Raw genomic sequence first — 24,251 nt, 5'->3', positions numbered from 1 at the left:
CGATACAGAGAAGAAACAAAACACTTCGAAATTTGACTTTTACATTTGAGAAACATTGCGCCAACCTTAATAGTTGTTGCCTATGTAGGCCTATTGGATATTTATTGAATCATTATTTATTGAAGATCTTGTCCATCATCGTCATTTAATCTCTGCTAGCTAGCTACGTGCCAATGATTTGTTTAGCATAGCAATGTCGAATGATTAGAATTAACGACCGTGTCAGACATGACAAAATAACTATTGACCAGCCGCTTGTGTTGCAACTTCAGAATGCAAACACAAATTTACTTGTGTAAATATGTTTTTAATAAAAAAATGTAATTCAAATTTGTATAAATATGTTGGCAACTGTTTTATAAAAGCAATAACCTGGGGATTATCGTGTGATAACTCCCTCCTAAGGGCTGTTCCCAGCCCAAGGCGAACAGCACTTAGGAAGGAGTTATCACACAATAATCCTTGGGTTCTCATGCCTTACTGTTTAAATAGACTCCAGTATTCAACTGCTTGTTTTTTCAAATAAAATAATCTGAATATGTGTTTTTAAATGTTTGGAAAAGTAATTTAAATACCTGAAATAGAATTTGAACCCAGGTCTGTCTCACACACACACACACACACACACACACACACACACACACACACACACACACACACACACACACACACACACACACACACTCACACTCACACTCACACTCACACTCACTCACAGACACGCTACCTCCATCTGTCTAGAGCCCTATTAAATGTCAAGCTCTGCTTTTTTCCTCTACTCCCTCTATGTAAATGAATGTTTTAGAGTGAATTCCATTTTGAATTGAGTCATTTCAGGATTTGAATTGGACATACCATTTTTATTATAAAATGCTCATGATGCAGACACGGGTTTTTTAGATATTCAAATAAAAATGTTCTCTCTCTCGCTTTCTGTAGGTCTCTTTCTCTGTCTGTCTGTCTGTCTGTCTGTCTGTCTGTCTGTCTGTCTGTCTGTCTGTCTGTCTGTCTGTCTGTCTGTCTGTCTGTCTGTCTGTCTGTCTGTCTGTCTGTCTGTCTGTCTGTCTGTCTGTCTGTCTGTCTGTCTGTCTGTGTCTGTGTCTGTGTCTGTGTCTTGTCTTGTCTTGTCTGTCTGTGTCTTGTCTGTCTTGTCTGTCTGTGTGCAGTCTGAATGGCTCTGCCCAGCATAATGCCAGGCTACACACCAGACAGAGTCAAAATGCCAACAAGAAGTCACACGTTGAGGTCACTCAACGGATATACCAGCCAGCTGTGCATGACATTGATAACAAGTAAATCTATTTCTGCTGTTAGAAATTCCATGTGTTTTTGCTTCATGATAATTGAAATGAGAATGTTCTTCAGCCATATTGAGAAGGCATAGTGCCCAATGTCAATACTTCCCTTCCTATAAATGCTTTTCTGTGATATTGGGTTTTGCTCAGTTATTTGGGCATGTGCCCACACTGGCTCCATCTCTATGTAATATTGCAGTCATTACTGAGTGAATGTCAACGACACTTGAATGGAAATTTGTAAGACGTGTGGATATAGGTTGGCAAAGTACAGCGAAAGAGTTGGCAAGGCAAGTTTTAAGACCAAGAATATGACATATGGGGGTTATGTGGCAACACAACTAGTGGCACAGAAAACTTGGAGTTGAGGAGGAGGAGGGGAGGGAGGGGGGGGGGGGGGCTACCAAGATTGCCAGCTGATACTTGAGACATAGAGAGGAGACGAATGGAGAATGTAGCTGTACCTGCCCCTGGGCAAATATCACCAATTGAAAGAAGAAAGTAAAAAGAAAAGGTAGTGTTATTTTTGTCTGGCACATGCCATATGCTCCAGATGCTGTCTCTCCCAGCTAGGCAACGTTCCAAGGCCTTTTACAGGGTGGCCTGACTTTACCTTATATTCTTACTTCACCAGAGTCAGGACAGCACGTGGTTCATCTGCAACAAAAGATATGCAGTGCTGGCAGGTGCACATCAACAGTTGTGAATTTGAATTAATCTTACTGGCTTGCTTCATTAACAACTTATATTGGTGATCCTGTGAGGTCAAGGTCAGAAACATGATTTTCTTTCTTGCTGCAAGAATGCATTAATTATCCTGGAAACCTGATAACCGGTTGATTGAACATGGTCTTAGATAAGAGGATGGAGTTAGTAGAAGAGCGTAGTTCATTTGCATTGGCCTGGTTGCTTGTTACACATTTACTTCCCTGGGCCCAGTTATCTGGATTTCACTTATTGGATAGGATTAAATACATGGCAATATCATGAATAGAACTGACAATTCATTGACTTGAATGGGGACTCCCATTCTATTAATTCTAATTCATTCTATTCATTCTAATTTTAATCCTATCCGATAGGTGAAATCCGAATAGATAACTTTTGAAAAACTCTGAGGTTAAGGTCTAGATTAGTTCTTTAGAGGCACAACAATTCTATGTGTGATTGATTGTGTTTGTTTAAATTGTGGAGTCTTCTAGTGGAGCGGGCGATGAAATGAAAAGCATGTTCACATCAGGAAAGATCAGCATGAAACAATTTCATTCTGCTCCTGTTTGGGATTAGGACGGTCTGAATGGTAATGTGTTGCATATGCCGTGAATATCAATGTGTGTGTGGACATGTGTGCAGCATATTGAGAAAGGGAAAATGACAGCTCTGAATATGCAGGAAGCTGGGCTGAAGAGCTGGGATAGCCTTCATGTTTTTACAGCTCAAGGGGAATGCTGTTGACCCATTTAAAATATGATTTTTTCCCACACGTTTGATGCCTTACAGATTAGGTACTCTACTATGTGTATCAACTCAATGAAATGTCAATCCAAACCATGGCTCTTATGTCATAGAATTGGGACCTTATGCCTATTTGATTGTGTAATGTGACTGTCATGGCAGTTTTAAAATTGGAATTCCTTGAATATTGTATCATTGTTGAGAAAAATATCCCAGTGCAGTAGTATTTATTTATGAGTTGGCATCTCTGTGTCTATCTGTCAGTTGGATACCTCACATGTGTACCTACTATTATGCAAAAAATATATGATTTTTTATTTAATTTTGTGTGTGGTGTGTGTGAGCAACGTGTGTGTTTAGGCATGTATGCAATTCTCCACATTACTGCTGCCATACATGTGCTTTCAGTTCCCTGCACCATACCTTTCCCCATCCACAACATCAAAGCCAAGTCTTCAACCCCTAACTCCCCTCAGGAATGGGATTTAAAAATATTCTCTCTCATTGCGGTGTTATCTTTCTTCCTTTGTCCCCTGTTATTCGAATGTGCTTGTTGTAGACAATAGAGAACAATTTTAAATTAGCCGATGAGGAAGAGAAGATTTTAATCTCAGCTCTGTCACTTCCATAAAGGAAAAACCTCATATATTTGAAGTAAACAATCTTGCCTGTCTGTTGTTATCTCATTGTGTGTGCTGGTGGGGATTGTATTAACAGAAATTACGACAAACAGTGAAAGGAAACAATCACTTGAGCACGGTTTTCATTCTGTCTGAGGAATTATCTTTGGGCTTTTGTTATAATAGGGATTATTTTATATTTTAGTAGAGTGTGAAAGGGGGAAAAGGAGAGACAGAAAATAAAGGAAGCAAACGCTTAAAGGGTGAGAAACGGAAGGAGCATCCATGAACTTCTTGACACTTGTAGACTCAGCTGGGGATTTCATTTGATTTAATAGGATCCCCATTATCCGACGCCAATGACGACAGCTAGTCTTACTGGGGTCCGACACATAACGAAAAAGACATTACAGACAAAAGACTTTACAATTGACATACACACACTACATGTTCATGTTTTTAATTGTGTGTGCATCTATTAGTTACACAAACATGTCAGTACATACTCACAACAAGTAGGTCACATGGGGAGAGGCGTTGTGCCATGAGGTTTTGCTTTATTCGTTTTTTAACGAAGGGGTCCTCCACGTCATCCACTGCCTCGACACCACCCAAGAGGATTCACCTCCAACTAGCGGTTGGCCTCCTACCATGAGTCGTCCCAGCGAGCCAGCCCCCCAGCCTACCCAGCAGACAGCCCAGGTCAGCGATGACCGACAGTCCCTCACGGACAAGTATGACGGGACTCCATCCCAATGCCGTGGCTTCTTTCCCCAGTGCTCCCTCTATTTTGCCCATCACACGGGAGCCCCCACCACCGAGAGGTCTAAGGTTTCCACGGTCATTTCCCTGCTGACCAGAGAGGCGTTGGAGTGGGCTACGGCCGTCAGGGAGAGAGGAGAGGAGGAGCTAGGTTCCTACGAGATGTTTTATGGCTCTGTTCAGGGCAGTCTTCGACCATCCACCAGAGAGCAGAGACGGAGGAGAGTGACTACTCCAACTCCGGCAAGGTGCCCAGACTGCTGCTGAGTACGCCTTCACCTTCCGTACCGTGGCAGCCTCCAGCAGATGAAATGACCCGGCACTCTGCACCCTATTCCGTGGAGGACTGAGCAAGGAGGTCCAGACCGGAGTCACACACATCACAGCACCACTCACCCTGACCGTGGGACTCCTGCACCAAGAAATCCTTCCCTTCCTCATCAACGCACCCGTACACAGTCATCCTCAGCCTCCCGTGGCTCCAACGTCATGACCCCACCATCTCTTGGTCAAGGATAAAAAATCACTGCCTGGGCTCCCGGATGTCGGAAGACCTGCTTTCCGTTACCCTGTATTTCCACTCGGTTGAGAGTCCTGTGGTTGCCCTCCAGCCCCGACATCCCGGATGTTTACCAAGATCTCTGGGAGGTTTTCTCCAAGACCCGCGCCACCTGTTTCCCTCCTCATCTCCCCTGGGATTGTGCTATCGACCTGCTTTCAGACTCTGCACCTCCGCGCAGTCGCGTCTACCCTCAGTCGGTGGCTGAAACCGAGGCCATGGAGGAGTACATCCAGGAGGCTCTCCAGCAGGGGTTTTTCCGCTCATCCACCTCCCCTGCATTGGCAGTCTTCTTCTTTGTGGCCAAGAAGGACAGAGGTCTACGTCCGTGCATTGATTACAGAGGTCTCAATTCCATCACCACCAAGTACCGCTACCCTCTCCATTGAACATCTCCGCGGGGCCCGTTTTTTTTTACTAAACTGCACTTGCGGAGTGCCTACAATCTGATCCGCATCCGGGAGGGGGATGAATGGAAAACGGCCTTCAGCACGATGTCTGGGCACTACGAGTACTTGGTAATGCCTTATGGGTTAGCTAATGCTCCATCGGTGTTGCAGGCATTTGTGAATGAGGTGTTCCGGAACATGCTTGTGCACCAGGTGGTCGTGTATATCGACGAAATCCTGGTCTACTCGGCCACCTTGGAGGATTATATTGCCCACATCCGGGTAGCGGAGGAGGAGTGCCAGTTCTATCAGGTGGCTGGCTCCTTCTTGGGATACCGGATCAGACCTCGGGAGTGGTGATGGTTGAGAGGAAGGTCGAGGCAGTCCCAACCACCGTAAAGGGACTACAACGTTTCTTTTGAGTTTTCCAACTTCTACCGCCGCTTCATTAAAAACTTCAGCTCCATCGCCTCTCCTCTCAACTCTATCCTCAAGGGCGGTCCCAGTAAGTTGGTGTGGAGTCTTGCAACCGATGAGGCCTTGCGCCTACTGAAGGGCCGTTTCAACTCAGCCCTGTTGCTGAAACACCCAGATCCTACGCTGCCCTTTGTGGTGGAGGTGGATGCCTCATAAGTGGGCGTGGGGGCTGTCATGTCCCAACGCCAAGGTAACCCACAGAAATTGTATCCATGTGCATACTACTCTGCTGCATAGAGAAACTATGATGTCGGCCACCGGGAGCTCCTGGTGGTGAAGTTGGCATTAAAAGAGTGGAGACAATGGCTGGAGGGCGCCAAGGACCAATTTCTCATCCTCACCGACCATCGGAACCTACATACGGACAGCGAGGCGGCTGAATCCGTGCCAAGCAAGGTGGGCCCTTTCCTGTTCTGAGTGCGCCCATCGTTCAGCCCTCCCGAATCATTTCCCCCGTGCTTTGGGACGTAGACGTGGACATCCGCCAGGCTCTTGAGGGGGAACCCGTGCCTGTTGCCTGCCCTCCGGAGCACACCTGCGTCCCCACGGAGGTAAGGGATTGGCTGCTGACCTGGGCGCATACATCCCTTGCCGCTGGACACCCACGTATCACTCGCACCATTCAATCCATGTCCGTAAAGTACTTAAGGCCCACCTCGGTGCAGGATCTCGCACGCTACATCAACTCCTGCTCCATATGTGCCCAAACCAAATCACCCCGGCACGCTTCAGTAGGGAAACTTCTTCTCCTTCCCGTGCCTCTGCGGCCTCCGTCTCATCTGTCCATAGATTGCGTTACTGATCTTCCCCCTTCTGATGGTTTGACCACTGTTATGGTTGTGGTGGACAGATTCTCCAAATCCTCTTGTTTTATCCCTCTCTCTGGTCTCCCTACCGCTCTCCAGGCTGCTGATGCACTATTCCAGCAGGTCTTCAGGCACTATGGCCTTCTGGAGAACATCGTCTCCGACCATGGCCCCCAATTCACATCGCGAGAAAGGAGAGCCTTCATGGAGAAGCTGGGTGCCATGGCCAGCCTCACACCGGGGTGCCGGCCTCAGTCAAACGAGCTGGTGGAGAGGACCAACCAGGGGCTGGGGAGGTTCCTTAGGAGTCACTGCCCGGCAAGGGGAGTGGGCCCGTTTCCTTCCCTGGGCAGAGTACGCCCAGAACTAATTTTGTCATTCCTCCACTGGGCTCTCTTCCAGTGCATCCTGGGATATCAGCCGGCCCTGGCCCCATGGACCCCGAGCCAGACCAAAGCCCCTGCGGTGGATGAATGGTTCTGCCGCGCAGAGGAGGTTTGGAACGCTGCCACCGTGAGGCTCCAGCACGCCATCTGCTTCCAGAAGGAGCAGGCGGACCGCCACCGCAGTGAGGCTCCCGTGTTCCATCCTGGTGATCACGTCTGGCTCTCCACCTACTCCCGCTCCCTGGCTCTGGCACTCAATGTTGCCGGTCTACTAACCACAGGTCCTGGCAATCATCATTATGCACACCTGCTCCCCATCATTACGCACACCTGGACCTCATCATCGCCTTGATTACTCTATTTATTTAGCCCTCAGTAGCCTCAGTCATCAGGCAGTAATGGCTTTGTTCACATTCAGTACGCTTCTCCTGTTTTGTTTATCTGCCTTTTCTTATCATTAAGCGTACCTTCTGCACCTTCTTCCTGACTCCCCGCGTATATACGTTAAATAGGCCCTCCCATTGCACATCAGGCACCAGACAGAGAGCAAAAGGAGAGCCGTGTGGTCAAACCCTGACAGGGTGTTTGACTGTGTGTCGTTAACGATATGGAACACATGCTTCAGTAGTGTGAGAACAGCAGGGGTGACCTGCAGGTGTTCTCTAGCTCCTCTCTATTGGTCCCTTCATTAGTGTGCTGCTCTGCTCTCATTCCCCTTGCTATGCGCTAGCAGTGAGCAGCCCCGTGGTCTAACCTGGAGAAAGAACGATGTTTGTATATTACATCATCAGCTGACATTAATGAGGCAGTTACGTTATGGCCTCGAAGAGATTGCCTTGATGGTTAGTCTCAGTATTAGAACGTATATTCAGTATTAGCACTGAATTGATTTTACGGTCTCTGGGCCACAATGAAAACTGTTAAAAGAGTATAGGCATATCAATGATCAGTTACTGTATTATAGGATTTACATGATCTGTGTAGCATTGCTCAGCAGAGTGGAGGGGGTTGCTGTCAGGAGGTAGATGAAGACAGAGGGGAGGTGTGCACAATATTGACTAGGCTGGACTGAAGGGGCAGAGTGAGGCAGATATGGTGTAAATACAGTATTCACTGCTTTTGGTCCCCAAACCAAACACCCTACCACATGGAATCTGCACAAGTAAAACAGGTCTGATATATATAGATGGTTTGGTATAGTTGTGCAGTGTTCGTAGACTCATACAAGACAACAATGATAAAGAAATATATAGAATGTGTATGGCCTTTGTGTTATTTCTACAGCCCTTTGCATTAATGCTAACTGAAATCCATGGGTATGTATACCATCAAAGTCTATGTGGGTAACAATAAAATTACAAATGTCAAATAGAAATTGAGATGGAGTGCGGTACCCAGTCTAGACATAGTGAAACTTGAAGGGAAATTGAATCAAGTTGTACAAGCATATTCTGCTCAAGAAAAATCTGAAATGGCACCAAATTTATGGTGGATATGGTTTGCTCATGTTATTTCAAACTCTATTTGTTGTTTCTGGCCTGTTGGGTTTGGTCACTGATGGCAGAATTCTCAGTGGAGGCAGAGAGAGACGACTAGCTGATTGGATGGCTAGCTGATTGGACCACTGATTAATTCTCTACCGCACACACAGCTGATGTCCAGTTCTCGGTCTGGTCTGTGTCTCTGAACCCAACGTATTGGTGTTGTCTGGAATCTGGATCTTTGCACCTGATGTCTCTGCTGATGGTCTTGTCATAGTCTCTATACTGTATGCCTGGTCTGGGTCTCCAGAGATTCGGTCCTGACTTCCCCCCTGGTTGAGATGATTCTGTGTTTCTAAGGCCAAGTGTGTCTGTCAGTCTATTTTAGCACCTGACTCACCTCCAAGAGAGCAAAGGGAGCTCCCTACAGAAAATCTGTATTTTTACTCCTCTCATTTAATCCAACTATAATCCTATCTTAATCCATAACACATCTCCTTCTCAATATTCATGCAGTCTTCTTCTTCTTGGCATCTTGTAATGTTATATAATCCTCCTGGCTCTGAATGACAATGTTTTTGAGATGCAACAATTTAATCTTTGACCCCTCAACAGTGTGCCTCATTTGCTAAAGGTTTAGATGCTTGAAGACGCTTGGCGTTTTAAGGGTGCAAATCAATGAACCAAACCAATGTAAAGGTGCTCAGAGGCTTCTATGTCCTTTCGATGTGACGCAGACATTTTGTCCCTAGCTGACCGTACATGGTTGCTCACTGTTTTCCAGATCTCTGTTCCTAAACATGAAATTAATAGTCAGGGTGCATACATGTGCGTGCCATGTCCACAGAGTGTTTTAGCCTGTCGACCATTGGGGAACTACAGCTACTCTCCAGTCTCACACTACGTTGGGCTATGTTGCGTGGTAAGTTAAGATAATTTGCTAGCTTGCTACATCACCCAGGACTAATAAAGTGTCGGCCTGACAAGGCGAGGTAGCAACTCTGGCTGTTGACTGGCAACATCTCTGCCGTGGCTGCCGGAATCCTCTCCTTATGCAGATGGGCTTCATGATTTACATAAATTCACTGAAAACCTGCAATAACTCACGGTTATATTAACAGTATTGCACTTTTCATGTAGCCTAATTTTGGCCAGCTAATAGCCCAACCACCAATCAAGCAACATTATGGACTTAACATTGAAATCCTGTTGCTGCAGTATTATTTTGTTGTGACATTACTGGTCAAATTAAGGTCCAACATCTGTATAGGCCCAACAATGCATCATATACCGCACAGCAGTGTGTTGAACTGCTTATAGTGGCTGCAGGAATTTTCCTTAGGAAAATGGAAGGCAAGAAAAAACACCATAATTCCCCTCCAAGTAGTTCAAGTTCCAGGGAGAGCCATTGGAGCGTACAGGCAGGCTGATGAAAATGTGAACTGTGAATAGAGGACTAGATCCCCTCCACAGATCAGGGATGCTGTTCTGTTCACCCACCTCTGAGCAATCTCTTCTTTAGCTCGTAAGCCGCTATGGACAAATGCACTTACCCACTTACCCAGAGAGGCTGTTTCTGTTGTTATTGGTGGTACAATAGCTGTCGGTGATCATTGTTTGGAAACAAAGCAGTCCTGAAGTGTTGCTTATAGGGTTATGATCAACCAAAGAGGTGGGCGACTGGTGAGGTGTTCACATGGAGAGGGGAGGGGAGGCTGGCACTAGGAGGTGAGAGATTGTGGACCATTGTACGGCTTGGAGGGACAGGAGCTGCTGATGTGACTGTACTATGCTGTTTGTAGAGAAAGAGAGGCTAAGGAAGCAGAGGCATCATTAGTCCTCCGTGCGTGATACAGGCTCTTAATAAACACGCCTCAGCCAGGACGTTTCAGGGATAAGAAGGGAAAAAAACAAAAATTCTCTTTTTGTGAATATGACGCATTACGCTGTTATTGTTACCACTGACTCTGGGCCACGGTTTAACACATTTGTTAAGCTCCTTAGACAGAAACATTTAGAAGAGTGAGGATTAGTGTTTTCAAAAAAGTGTATTACAAAGTGAACACTCACTGTGCTTGATCTATTACAGAGTTAACATTGACACGGCAGCACAATAGGAAGTCAGTCACACAACAGAGAAGGGGTGAAACAGGAGCTGTTGAATGTGATATTCAGAGAATTAAAGTATTAAAGTAGTGGTTGACAGCATCAGCTACAGCAGCAGCAATTGCTATTGTAACACCAATAACAACTGAAGCAGGGTTACGGTAAGTGCATTTGGCTGTGGCGCTTTATTTGCCAAAGAGGAGATTTACTCAGGTTGGTAAACAACAGTGGTGCTCATCTGTACTGTGCTGGCCTCACTTCATATGTGCAGAAAGATACATTTGTATGTGTTCATCTACAAAGCCCTTTTGGGTAAACTCACTCCTTCAGCACCCACAGTTACCATACCCGGTCTGCTAGGTGGTTGCTATTTAAAGTCCGCTGGACATTCACAGTATTAGGCAAGACTGCCTTCTCTTCTTGTGCACCAGACGCATGGAATAATCTACAATACATGCATAAAATATTGATGGGAGACTCTGTTACAGAGGAGTGTAAATGCTTTCTTTTTAGGCTGGATCATGTTGTTTTATTGTTGTATGTTTTAATTCTCTAATGTATTGTTTGTTGCTGTCTTCTTGGCCAGGTCTGCCTTGAAAAAGAGACCCTGGGTCTCAATGGGCTTTTCCTGGTTAAATAAAAGTTAAATAAAATAAAAACATCTAAAACAGCAGTCGATAATTCAGGTTCTGGAGATCTACTCACTTGGTCTGCTGGTTTTCACTGTCATCCAGGCCTCAATTAATGAACCAGATATATGGGATGGAATAAACTATCACTGTAACTAACTCTCCCATCACATTGTGATTGACCACTAGAGCACCTAGCCTTAGGGAAAGACGAGGACATGCGGACCTTACAATGATCTATCTGCAGCAGCTAACAATCAATATTCTGCTTGGGCTAGTCTTTCTTGTAACTCATTACACTTCTTCCCTTGTGTCTTCCAGGGGTGTCTGTTTAGACGTTGGATGTGAAGTGGGCTGATCTCTGGAGCCAGCTGACTCGAATGTCCGGACGCCGGCATGTTACACACCCGCATTCTGAGCCTTGTCCACCCCTTCACCGCCTCCTGCTTCTCCACGTCTCTCTTCCTCCTCTTCCTCCTGGAGCTCACCCACCTCTCCCAGGCCGGCTCAGACCAAGCAGCACCCAGCAGCCCGCCCAGCAACTGCTCTGATGGAGACCCCTGCTCTGAGGGCGTGGTCCTTCCCATGTGGAACCCTCAGAACCCGTCAGTGGGCGACAAGGTGGCGCGGGCCATCGTCTACTTTGTGGCTCTCATCTACATGTTCTTGGGCATGTCCATTATCGCCGACCGCTTCATGTCTTCTATTGAGGTCATCACCTCTCAGGAGAAAGAGATCACCATCAAGAAGCCCAACGGAGAGACCACCACAGCCACCGTACGCATCTGGAACGAGACAGTATCCAACCTGACCCTGATGGCCCTAGGCTCATCTGCCCCAGAGATCCTGCTGTCTGTCATCGAGGTGTGTGGCCACTCGTTTGAGGCAGGCTCCCTGGGCCCCAGCACCATTGTGGGTAGCGCGGCCTTCAACATGTTCGTCATCATCGCCCTCTGTGTGTACGTGGTGCCAGAGAACGAGACACGCAGGATCAAGCACCTGAGGGTATTCTTTGTCACGGCAACCTGGAGCATCTTCGCCTACATCTGGCTCTACCTGATCCTGGCTGTCATCTCCCCGGGGGAGGTGGAGGTGTGGGAGGCCGTGGTCACATTCATGTTCTTCCCCATTTGTGTGGTTCAGGCCTGGGTCGCAGACCGACGCCTGCTCTTCTACAAGTACATCCACAAGCGTTACCGTGTCGACAAGGCCCGCGGCATCATCATCGAGACGGAGGGAGACGGCATGTTCACCAAGATGGACATGGAGATGGATGGCCAGGGGGGCAACTCCCACCCCCACCCCAAGGAGGTGCTGGACGGCATGCTGGAGGGGGTGGAGGAGGGCGGGGGGATGGGCTCAGAGGAGGATGAAGCTCGGAGGGACATGGCCCGCACTCTGAAGGAGCTGAAACAGAGGCACCCAGACAAGGACACGGAGCAGCTGATTGAGATGGCCAACTACCAGGTTCTGGTCCAGCAGCAGAAGAGCAGGGCCTTCTACCGCATCCAGGCCACACGCATGATGATCGGTGCTGGGAACATCCTGAAGAAGCATGCTGCCGACCAAGCCAGGAAGGTGGTGAGCTGCCATGAGGCCAGTGGACAGGAGGAGGATCCCCACACGATTTACCTGCAGTTTGAACCCTCCCACTACCAGTGCTTTGAGAACTGTGGCTCGCTCAAACTGTCTGTTGGGCGCCATGGGGGTGAAAGCGGCTGCACAGTCAAGGTCAGTGGGGACAAGCAACTCGTATTTGTCTTTGATACTAATTATACTGTATAATGGAAAGATTATTATGTTAAAAATCAATCACTCAAGCCACATGTAATAATGGGAAAGATTTTTAGATGAGATAAGGATCTAGCCATGGGGACATTTTAATTATTTCTGTCTAATGAATAAATTATATCGGCATTGAGTTGGTTTTGTTCCTGGGTCAACGCAGGTGGACTACCGGACCGAGGACGGCACAGCCAATGCCGGCTCAGACTATGAGTTTGCCGAGGGCACGCTGGTCTTCAAACCCGGTGAGACGCTGAAGGAGCTGACCGTGGGGGTTATTGATGACGACATCTTTGAAGAGGATGAGCACTTCTACGTGCACCTCAGCAACCCTCGCATTGTGCACCGTGCCGAGGTGGCTATCCTGGAGCCCAGCACCATCACCACCACCAGCAGCATGCGCAACCTCTCCCCCCACTTGTCCCCCAAAGCCGCCCTCGGCAATGCCCACACCGCCACGGTAACCATCTATGACGATGACCACGCAGGCATCTTCACGTTTGAAGTAGATTCGATGAGGGTGAGTGAGAGCGTGGGCATCATGCAGGTGAAGGTGCACCGGATGTCTGGGGCCAGGGGTAAAGTGGCCATCCCTTACCACACCCTGGAGGGCACCGCCAAAGCTGAGGAGGACTACGAGGAGGTGGCCGGGAAACTGGAGTTCCAGAACGACGAGACCATGTGAGTAACACCACTTCCTGTCCTGTCCACTGCTCTGCTGCTCTTGATGGCTTGTGTGTTACATTTCAGCATAGTATTCTATGGGCCATTTTTATGGCATAGATGGGACATATTTTAAACAGGATTGGAGAGGAGATAAACAGCAGGAGATCTAACAGTGGGGATGCAGTGTGGAGGACAGAGATAGAGGAATTGGTAGTGATGAAAGGGATAAATACACATAGCTATATTAGAGCACTATACTTTCTATGGGAGTTCATTAATTGTAATGGGTAAGTAATGGTTGGCATTTGGGATTTCACAATTTTCATAGAGAGAAGGTAATATAGAGACATGAAGAAGAGACTAGTAAAAGAGAGAGGATGAAACTAAATTAATATTGCTAGAAAAAGATAGTGGCCAAGTATGTAAAGGATGAGAAATAAAGAATAGGGGACTGAGAGAGAAAAGGGAAAAGCAGTGGGTTTAGAAAATGGAACCGGTTTGTCTGATAGTGATGATTTCAGTGATGATTTAGACTATAGAAAAATGTGATAGATTTCGAAGGGAGAGAGGAGGTAAGAGGGCGTAAGGAGAGGTAGAGAGGGGATGAGAGTGTAAAGCGGTGTGTTTTAACATTTGTCTCTCATTGTAGGCAGGGTTGGCTGACGGATGAGGAAGAGAGCTTAGAGAGTGGTGTGTGGGCGTGTGTGTTTGTGCTTCATGGAAGGTTGTTCCACCTCAAAAAGCACAAGAAAGAGGATTTTGGCATCCACCATCTACAATTGCTCTGAAATCGTTTCTGTAGTTAGAAACAGATAAGATTAGCAGTCCTGCTGCATCATTATTTTGTTGAAATATGATTTGATCTCTGAGAAATTAAACTAATTGATTGCACCTAAATTAAAACAAATTCTAAAGCCACCCACGGACCCCCACACCCCACACCAATTCCACCCTAATAACCAGTATACAGTATCAGTTCTCTATGTCTGAGAAGTAGTATGGAGCTGTGGCTTGGAGTATTGTCTCTTCATACTATGTAATGTATTCTGAGCGAATTTGGTGATGGTTATTTTCCCCTGTTCAGAGAAATTAGTAATTTAAGTTGTTCAGTTTATGTCCCATCCTACATCCTGATATATTTGTGGCACAAATCCCATGCAAGTCAATGGTACCTATATGAGCATTTTCATGCTTCATGTCAAAATCATCCTAAAGTATATATTTTTTTCTTGTGTAAATCAATGAAGGTCACCAGTGATACAGTATTCAGTCAGTATTCGACATCCATCCATTGCTGAGGACGTTGCGAGATGACTTTGAAACCGGCCACTAGGGGCAACAGTGAGTGCTGATCTACGGTGTCCACAGATCAATTTATATGCGAAAATGACGGTCAGAACCGGTACCAGAACTATGCAGATCCCCTAAACAGGGGACTTTACATCTAAGAGGTTTTAACCATTCTGAGTTAATATCTAACCTTAACATTTCTGAGCTAACGCATAAACTTAACCCTAAATTTCAAAATTCAGAGTTAATGCCTAAACGTAACCTTAAACACTTCTAAATGTAATGTTTGAGAAACATGGATGAACGTCCAATTCTTACGTGAGACTGTGAGAGCTAGTTGGCAGTTACTTATTATGCTAATAAAAGTACCAGTAGCTAGATTTCCATCCAATTTGTGAACAATTTTCATGCGAATATTATTTAAAACAATTAAAAAGATTCTCACCAGGTTGTTTCCATTAAAACTGGCTTGTTGCAGATAAAAGGCTGTGCGGGATGATGTAGTGCACATTACAATCACTTTTGCATTAAAGTTGTACCAAATGAACACAAGTCCAATGTGTTTCCATTGCATTTTCTACTTTATCGATGATTTTGTCATACAAACCCAATTTGCACTTGCTCTCTAGACAACAGTGCGCTGATAAAGTGGACAGGACAAGTCAGGTTATATGATGAGATGGATAAGAGCAAGATCATTCTTATTTGTTAATTGGCAGCTAAGCACCAATCATCATGTCACTCAGTGTAGGCTGCTGAGGGGAAGACTGCTCATAATAATGGCTGGAATGGAGCAAAGGGAATGGCATCAAACACATGGAAACCATGTGTTTGATGCAGTTGATACCCTTCCACCCATTCCGCACCAGCCATTCTCAAGAGCCTGTCCTCCCCAATTAAGGTGCCACCAACCTCCTGTGATGTCACTAGCATACAAATTAAGACTCTCAATATTTATTGGAAAAGGGCATAAAGCTCCTCGCCCGTGCACTTTCACCACCCTGTGAAGTTCATCATAACTTCACAGGGTGGTGAAGTACTGGCAGCCCAAAAAACGGTGCATAAAAAAAAAATATAGGAATTTTTATTTAACCTTCATTTAACCAGGTAGGCCAGTTGTGAACAAGTTCTCATTTACAACTGCGACCTGGCCAAGATAAAGCAAAGCAGTGCGACAAAAACAACAACACAGAGTTACACATATACAAACGTACAGTCAATAACACAATAGAAAAATCGATTTTCAGTGTGTGCAAATGTAGAAGATTAGGGAGGTAAGGCAATAAATAGGCCATAGAGGCAAAATAATTACAATTTAGAATTAACACTGGAGTGATAGATGTGCAGATGATGATGTGCAAGTGGAGATACTGGGGTGCAATAGAGCAAAAAGATAAATAACAATATGGGGATGAGGTAGTTGGGTGTGCTATTTACAGATTGGCTGTGTACAGGTACAGTGATTGGTAAGCTGCTCTGACAGCTGATGCTTAAAGTTAGAGAGAGAGATATAAGTCAGTGATTTTTGCAATTCGTTCCAGTCATTGGCAGCAGAGAACTGTAAGGAAAGGCCAAAGTAGGTGTTGGCTTTGGGGATGACCAGTGAAATATACCTGCTGGAGCGTGTGCCATGGTTGGGTGTTGCTATGGTGATCATTGAGCTGAGATAAGGCATTTTTTTTTGTAATTTTTATTTTTTTTATCCCGTTTTCTCCCCAATTTTCGTGGTATCCAATCGCTAGTAATTACTATCTTGTCTCATCGCTACAACTCCCGTATGGGCTCGGGAGAGACGAAGGTCGAAAGCCATGCGTTCTCCGAAGCACAACCCAACCAAGCCCGGAAGCCAGCCGCACCAATGTGTCGGAGGAAACACCGTGCACCCGCCCCCCTCGGTTAGCGCGCACTGTGATAGACTACATCCAGTTTGCTGAGTAGAGTGTTGGAGGCTATTTTGTAAATGACATCGCCAAAGTCAAGGATCGGTAGGATAGTCAGTTTTATAAGGGTATGTTTGGCAGCATGAGTGAAGGAGTCTTTGTTGCGAAATAGGCCGATTCTATAATTAATTTTGGATTGGAGATGCTTAATGTGAGTCTGGAAGGAGAGTTTACAGTCTAACCAGACACCTAGGTATTTGTAGTTGTCCACATATTCTAAGTCACAACCGTCCAGAGTAGTGATGCTAGTCGGGCGGGCGGGGCCAGGCAGCAATCGGTTGAAGAGCATGCATTTAGTTTTACTAGCATTTAAAAGCAGTTGGAGGCTATGGAAGGAGTGTTGTATGGCATTGAAGCTTGTTTTGAAGTTTTTTTATTAATACAGTATTCAAAGAAGGGCTAGATGTATACAGAATGGTGTCGTCTGCGTAGAGGTGGATCAGAGAATCACCAGCAGAAAGAGCGACATCATTGATATATACAGAGAAAAGAGTCAGCCCGAGAATTGAACCCTCTGGTACCCCCATAGAGACTGCCAGAGGTCCGGAAAACTGGTCCTCCGATTTGACACACTGAACTCTATCAGAGAAGTAGTTGGTAAAACAGGCGAGGCAGTCATTTGAGAAGCCAAGGCTATTGAGTCTGCCAATAAGAATGCAGTGATTGACAGAGTCGAAAGCCTTGGCCAGGTCGATGAAGACGGCTGCACAGTACTATCTTTTATCGATGGCGGTTATGATATCGTTTAGGACCTTGAGCGTGGCTGAGGTGCACCCATGACCAGCTCAGAAACCAGATTGCATAGTGGAGAAGGTATGGTGGGATTCGAAATGGTCGGTGATCTGTTTATTAACTTGGCTTTCGAAGATTTTAGAAAGGCAGGGCAGGATGGATATAGGTCTATAACAGTTTGGGTCTAGAGTGTCTCCACCTTTGAAGAGGGGGATGACCGCGGCAGCTTTCCAATCTTTGGGGATCTCAGACGATACAAAAGAGAGGTTGAATAGGCTAGTAATAGGGGTTGCAACAATTTTGGCAGATAATTTTAGGAAGAGAGGGTCCAGATTGTCTAGCCCAGCTGATTTGTAGGGATCCAGATTTTGCAGCTCTTTCAGAACATCAGCTGTCTGGATTTGGGTGAAGGAGAAGCAGGGGGGGGGGCTTGGGAAAGTTGCTGCAGGGCGTGCAGAGCTGTTGGCCGGGGTAGTGGTAGCCAGGTGGAAAGCATGGCCAGCCGTAGAAAAATGCTTATTAAAATAATCGATTATCGTAGATTTATCGGTGGTGACAGTGTTTCCTAGCCTCAGTGCAGTGGGCAGCTGGGAGGATGTGCTCTTATTCTCCATGGACTTTACAGTGTCTTTTTTGGGGGGGAATTAGTGCTGCAGGATGCTAATTTCTGTTTGAAAAAGCTAGGCTTAGCTTTCCTAACTGATTGTGTATATTGGTTCCTGACTTCCCTGAAAAGTTACATATCGCGGGGACTATTCTATGCTAATGCAGAACGCCACAGGATGTTTTTGTGCTGGTCAAGGGCAGTCAAGTCTGGGGTGAACCAAGGGCTATATCCTTTCTTAGTTCTACATGATTTTTCAAGTTGTAGTGGGAGGACCACACGACATAGCATCGCCTGACTGCAAATTTATCTCGACATGATGGTTATTCTATCAACAATTGCGCAAGAAATTGTTTCAGCTGCAATTTGTCACATAATTAGTTTTATAGACACAAAAAGATCCCACCATATCGAATTAACAAATTGTACCGTCACTTCCTGTTTCCATCACAGCTGTCGTGATTTTAAAAAATTATACTGTATGACTTTCCTCAAATAAAATCTGTGGATGGAAACATGGTTATTGACTTGCATTGGATTTGTACCATAAATGTTACAACAGTCACCAGGTTAACAAAACCAAAGCATGATTGCTGTCAATAGACTGCTTACAGGGTAAGGAAACCAACATGTAATTTTGTAATTTGGGGGGGAATTTACACTTTTTTTTCACCTAGGAAAATGCTTATCTTATCTGTTTCTAACTGCAGACAATATTTCAGAACAATTTGAGATGGTGGGTGTCATTGTTTGCTAAAATGACATGGAACGACCCTGAAATGTGTGACGAGAAAAGCGCTGGTAATCATGCCTGGGAAAAGCGCTGGTAATAATGCCTGGGAAAAGTGCTGGTAATATTGCCTGGGAAAAGCGCTGGTAATAATGCCTGGGAAAAGCGCTGGTAATCATTCCTGGGAAAAGCGCTGGTAATAATGCCTGTGAAAGCGCTGGTAATCATTCCTGGGAAAAGTGCTGGTAATATTGCCTGGGAAAAGCGCTGGTAATAATGCCTGTGAAAAGCGCTGGTAATCATGCCTGGGAAAAGCGCTGGTAATAATGCCAGCATGCCAGCCAACATCACAAATAGCACCAAAGCAGCCAGAATAATTACAGAGAGCAACGTGAAATACATAAATACTCATCATAAAACATTTATGAAAAATACATGGTGTACAGCAAATGAAAGATAAACATCTTGTGAATCCAGCCAATATTTCCGATTTTTTAAGTGTTCTACAGCAAAAACACAATATATATTTCTATTAGCTCACTACAGTAGCCAAACACACAACACAATTTACTCCCCGCCAAAACATTTATGTTTTGTTCGAAAATGTGCATATTTAGAGCTGCAAATCGTGGTTATACATTGTGAATACGTAGCAACAATTCGCCAGAATGTCCGGAGATATTTTGGACACTCACCTAAATCTGACCAAATAACACATCATAAACTTTACATAAAAATACTTGTTGTATGGCAAATGAAAGATACACTGGTTCTTAATGCAACCGCTGTGTTAGATTTTTAAAAATAACTTTACCACAACATACAGCTTGGGTTATTGTGAGACAGCGCTCACCAACACGGCGGAGAATAGGAGTCAAAATATTACACAGAAATACGAAATAACATCATAAATGTTGTCTTACTTTTGCTGAGCTTCCATCAGAATGTTGTGCAAGGAGTCCTATTTCCAGAATAAATCGTTGTTTGGTTTTAGAATGTCCATTTCTTCTGTCGAATTAGCAACCTTGGCTAGCATTGTGGCGCGAACATTCCCATCCTCTCTTGGCACAAAGAACAGAAAATTCCAAAAGTCCCAATAAACGTTGAATAAACTGATAAAACTCGGTTGAAAAATCCTACTTTATGATGTTTTTCTCATATGTATCAAAAATAAAATCAGAGCCGGAGATATTCGCCGTGTATACCGAACGCTTTTCAGAAGACAATGTCGAGGTCCCCCGCGCGTCGTCGAAAACAAACAAAATACCGGACCTGTCACTCCAAAAGCTCTTATTCGGCCTCAGATCAAGCTAGACACCCCATTCAACCTTCCACTGCCTGTTGACATCTAGTGGAAGGCGTATGAAGTGCATACATATCGATAAATAAAAGCCAGTTGAATAGGCAGGCCCTGAAAGAGAGCCTCGTTTTCAGATTTTTCACTTCCTGTATGGAAGTTTGCTGCCAAATGAGTTCTGTTTTACTCACAGATATAATTCAAACAGTTTTAGAAACTTCACAGTGTTTTCTATCCAATAGTAATAATAATATGCATATTGTATGATCTAGAACAGAGTACGAGGCCGTTTAATTTGGGCACGATTTTTTCCAAAGTGAAAACAGCGTCCCCCTATTGACAAGAAGCAATAAGGCCTGCCTACTGGTACCCTGTGTATATAGACAAGTTATTATTTACTGATTGTGCGTTTATTCCTCGTGTTGTTATTTTTCTATTATTTCTCTTTTTTAAGAGAAGCGGAGTGCCTGGATACAGCCCGTAGCAGTGGTATATTGGGCACATACCACAAACCCACAAGGTGCCTTATTGCTATTATAAACAGGATATCAACATAAAAATAACAGTAAACAAGTAGTTTTTCTTCATACCCATGGTATATGTCTGATATACACACAGTTGGAATGCTGTTTACCCAATCAAAATCCAGGTCCCAAATTACCCGGTTTATAGTAGTTATTTGAACACAAATTAGTCTGTTTGAATTTCACCAGAGGGGTTTTTAAAAGAGGTTACAAAAAGCTCTGAACTTTGAAGATGTTATTTGCAAACGGCAAAATAACACACTGGCTTGTTAAGTAATCCATATCTTTGGGAGAGGTGAAAAGCACAGAATTTTTACAGTAGATGTCTTAAAGGTTTCTTTCTGTCTTCTCCCTTTTCATCTCTCTCTGTTCCTCTGCTCACTGTCGTTATTTCTTATTCTGTACTAACTCATATATTTCCCCCATGCCTCTCATCTGTCAGTCATTTGGAATAGCAATTACACTCTGTTACCCAGATACTTAAATGAGTTAGGACACTCACTGTCTGGGGAATAACATACTGTAGATACTGCAGCTATAGTGTTTAATACATTCAGAGTTCTTATCCACATAATCATCTTGCCTCATTTTAGCTGGTCTATTTGATGTGTTAACCAAATCCTCTACCCTGGATTCATCCAAAAGACTGAAATACACACACACACACACACACACACACACACACACACACACACACACACACACACACACACACACACACACACACACACACACACACACACACACACACACACACACACACACACACACACACACACACACACACATGAACATACACATTTAGTAATGTACGTACAGACACATACACACACCGTGTTGTGTTAATTGACAGATGATATTACCCCACCAGTGGGAGGGGATATCTCACATGAGTATCTCACAACAAGTATTATTCTGGCATCTCTAATGAAGACAAAACTCTTGTATTATTTTTCATTATGAAGGGAATTACAGATTGACTGGGGAAATGTTTTCCCCATGATGGTGGCAGCTTTGATGAGTATTTATAGTGTATTGTCTTTTTCGGTGTGATTATTTTTTTCATCCGTTTGATCAAATGGCCGCTCAGATCACAAACACACGCTGTCTTTTGCCAAAGCACAGAAACATAATCGCCTCTAATCCTTACGCCATAAGGTGCAGTGATGAGCAAATCTATATCTCTGCCAAAACCAAAAGCATCATTACATTGGAAATGTATCAGGTGTCACAAATCAGGAAAAGAGGAGTCAGATTATTTTATTTATTTGTTGTATTTTCATTTTATTTCCATTGTGAATGTTTTGGGCCATGGCGAAATGTTAAAGGGTGTGTACTATTTCACACGACTCCTGCATAATTAGAGCAGGAAACAAATACAATTAAACAATTAAATCATAAGAAAAATACAGTATTCTGAGTTACCATGTAGTCAATCACTGTTTGTCGAAAACTGGGTCATGTTCTCAAGTCTCCCCTGCACCCCTGCCCTGTGTCTATGTGGTTATTGAAGACCTGGCCATGCTCAGCAGGCAGTGTTGGGTGACCTGCACCCCCAGCTCCTCACCTGCTACCCACCAGGGTCCTCTGACACACCATAGCAGCTGCTCCTTGCCTCCCTCCATCACTCCCTCACTTACTCACTCACTTCAGCCTTCAGGACCGTGTAGAGAGATCTGATGTGGATCTGTTGACTGTGTCTCTATGACTTTCCTGTCTCTGTCCTGCTCTTTTTCTTGCCCGTGTGTTTTAGGAGAGGATCCAAATAATATCTGTGTACAGTAACGTCACAGTCTGTAGCTTATCTCTCATTACCCCTCCTTAGTGCAGCAGTTTAGTGTTCTCTTACTGGCATGCTCTATTCAGTCATCACACACAGGGTGTGTGTGACGTCTCACTGACTCTTCTGTAAAAGCTTTTTTTTTGCTAGCCAAACCACTGCCTGTGTGTGTCCCAGCTTGTGTTTGTGTGTGTGGACAAAAATAGACAGCCGCCCACATATCGTTAGGGAGATGGAGGGAGAGCGATAGAAACAGACTTAATTTGAGAGTGTGGAAGGCTGATGCAAACACTTGGGCTCCCACTGAGACCTACTAAAGAGCACACCACAGCAGCCGAACATTTCCACTGTCAGACTACATTTACTGTGTGTGTCTGACTCTGACTGGGTGCTTCCATGCCTTTTGTACGTCAGTGAGTGTAATATGCTACAAAAAACACACATACATAGTATCACTTAAACAACACACATGTACCCACAAAACTCTGTTACCACACACTAATGGGAATATTGCCAATGTAGCAGTGTACTGGTTCTACAGTTCTACACCACAACTGTTTTTCTGCATGAAACTGAACATCCCTCGTATACAGTACATTTCGCACCCTACTGCAATGATTTTTTCTGGCTTATTTACGTTTCCCCCTTGGCCATTAACACTGCATACACAAGTATGTGGCATGGAACTCAAACACAACGTTGGATGCTCTGTCGCAGTTCACGAGAGCTTGTAATTAGGGACTAGGGACTTCATCTCCGTCACAGGATTGTGCTGCCAAAGCTACCGTTACTATGCTACTTTACCATGGAGATTGTTGCTACCACTGCAGCTACTGTACCAGGTTAATACTGCTACCACAATACTATCAGCAGTATCTGCTGTCTGCTGTTAGGACTCATAAACAGAACTGCATTTACATAATTGTATAGATATTTTAATGGTGGTAAAAGAGAGTTCTGTGTGTTGTTGCTTTGAAATCAGTTTGGCATTGAGCGGCGATGTTACAAGGGAAATGACACATATCAATTTCACTGAGCTTACTTCAACTTTTTTTTTGTCACTTAGCAAACACTCTTATCCAGAGCAACTTACAGGAGAAATTAGCATTAAGTGCCTTTCTCATGGGCACATTCACAGATTTGTCACCTAGTCGGCTCGTTGATTCAAACCAGCGACCTTTTGGTTACTGTCCCAACACTCTTAACCGCTGTCTCTATCTCTCTATACTTGTGTCTTTACCACCCCCCCAGATTCACTGAGTTGAGAATTTATAGTTTATATCTCAGCATCAGATGTATGTGATGAGAGGTGTATTTTCTATTTCACTGCAGAAAGAGAGAAGACAGGCTGCTGATAGATGGAGAGATAGCTCCCTTAACATGATCACCTTTTCCCTAGCCGTCCTCTCTCTCTCTCTCCCTCTCTCTCTCTCCTCATCTCTGTCTCCCCCAGCCACTCGCCCCCACAGTATACGTTAAACAATTAGGGACTACAGAGGGTTATAATTCCTACACCAGGGAAGAGAACTGGGTAAAGATTAATTACGTTCTTCATCTTATGTCATACCTCAGATTGGTTTCTCTCTCTCTGTCTCTCCCTCGGTCTCTCGCTCTCTCTCACAGTAATTATGAGGTGGCTCTGTTTCAGAGTTGTTCCCTAAATCCCTCCTCTCATCTCTTCCATGAGGTTCTTCCTCTTTGCCTCAGCAGCTCCTCGCTTGCTCTATCATTCTGTCTTCATCTATGAAAAATAAAAAAAGTATTGATAAAACAGGGCTTCTGATGTATGACTAACATTTTAGAATGGTTTTTGGTGTATAGAAACAGTTAATTGTTGAAAGAAAAGCAGTTGCATCTACCCTTAATAAAGGTATGGCTTTTACACTGTCAGCATCAGGCAAACAGGGCAGACAATGTGGGAGAGAATATAAACGCTAA

General features: G+C 44.6%; 1 protein-coding gene across 1 annotated transcript in view; it reads left to right on the top strand.

The window, feature by feature from the left end:
- The window catches only part of LOC139552554 (sodium/calcium exchanger 1-like), a 75,885-nt gene that overhangs the window by 12,337 nt on the left and 39,297 nt on the right, over positions 1 to 24,251 (top strand). The window contains exons 3-4 of the mRNA XM_071364384.1: positions 11,287 to 12,696; positions 12,914 to 13,431. Coding sequence (XP_071220485.1) covers positions 11,362 to 12,696; positions 12,914 to 13,431 — 1,853 coding nt within the window. The 5' untranslated portion in view covers positions 11,287 to 11,361. The remainder of the gene's footprint in view (positions 1 to 11,286; positions 12,697 to 12,913; positions 13,432 to 24,251) is intronic.

The sequence above is a fragment of the Salvelinus alpinus genome, chromosome 24 (assembly GCF_045679555.1).
Source record: "Salvelinus alpinus chromosome 24, SLU_Salpinus.1, whole genome shotgun sequence".
In the NCBI taxonomy this organism is placed as follows: Eukaryota; Metazoa; Chordata; class Actinopteri; order Salmoniformes; family Salmonidae; genus Salvelinus; species Salvelinus alpinus.
This window is presented reverse-complemented; position numbering and strand designations above follow the sequence as displayed.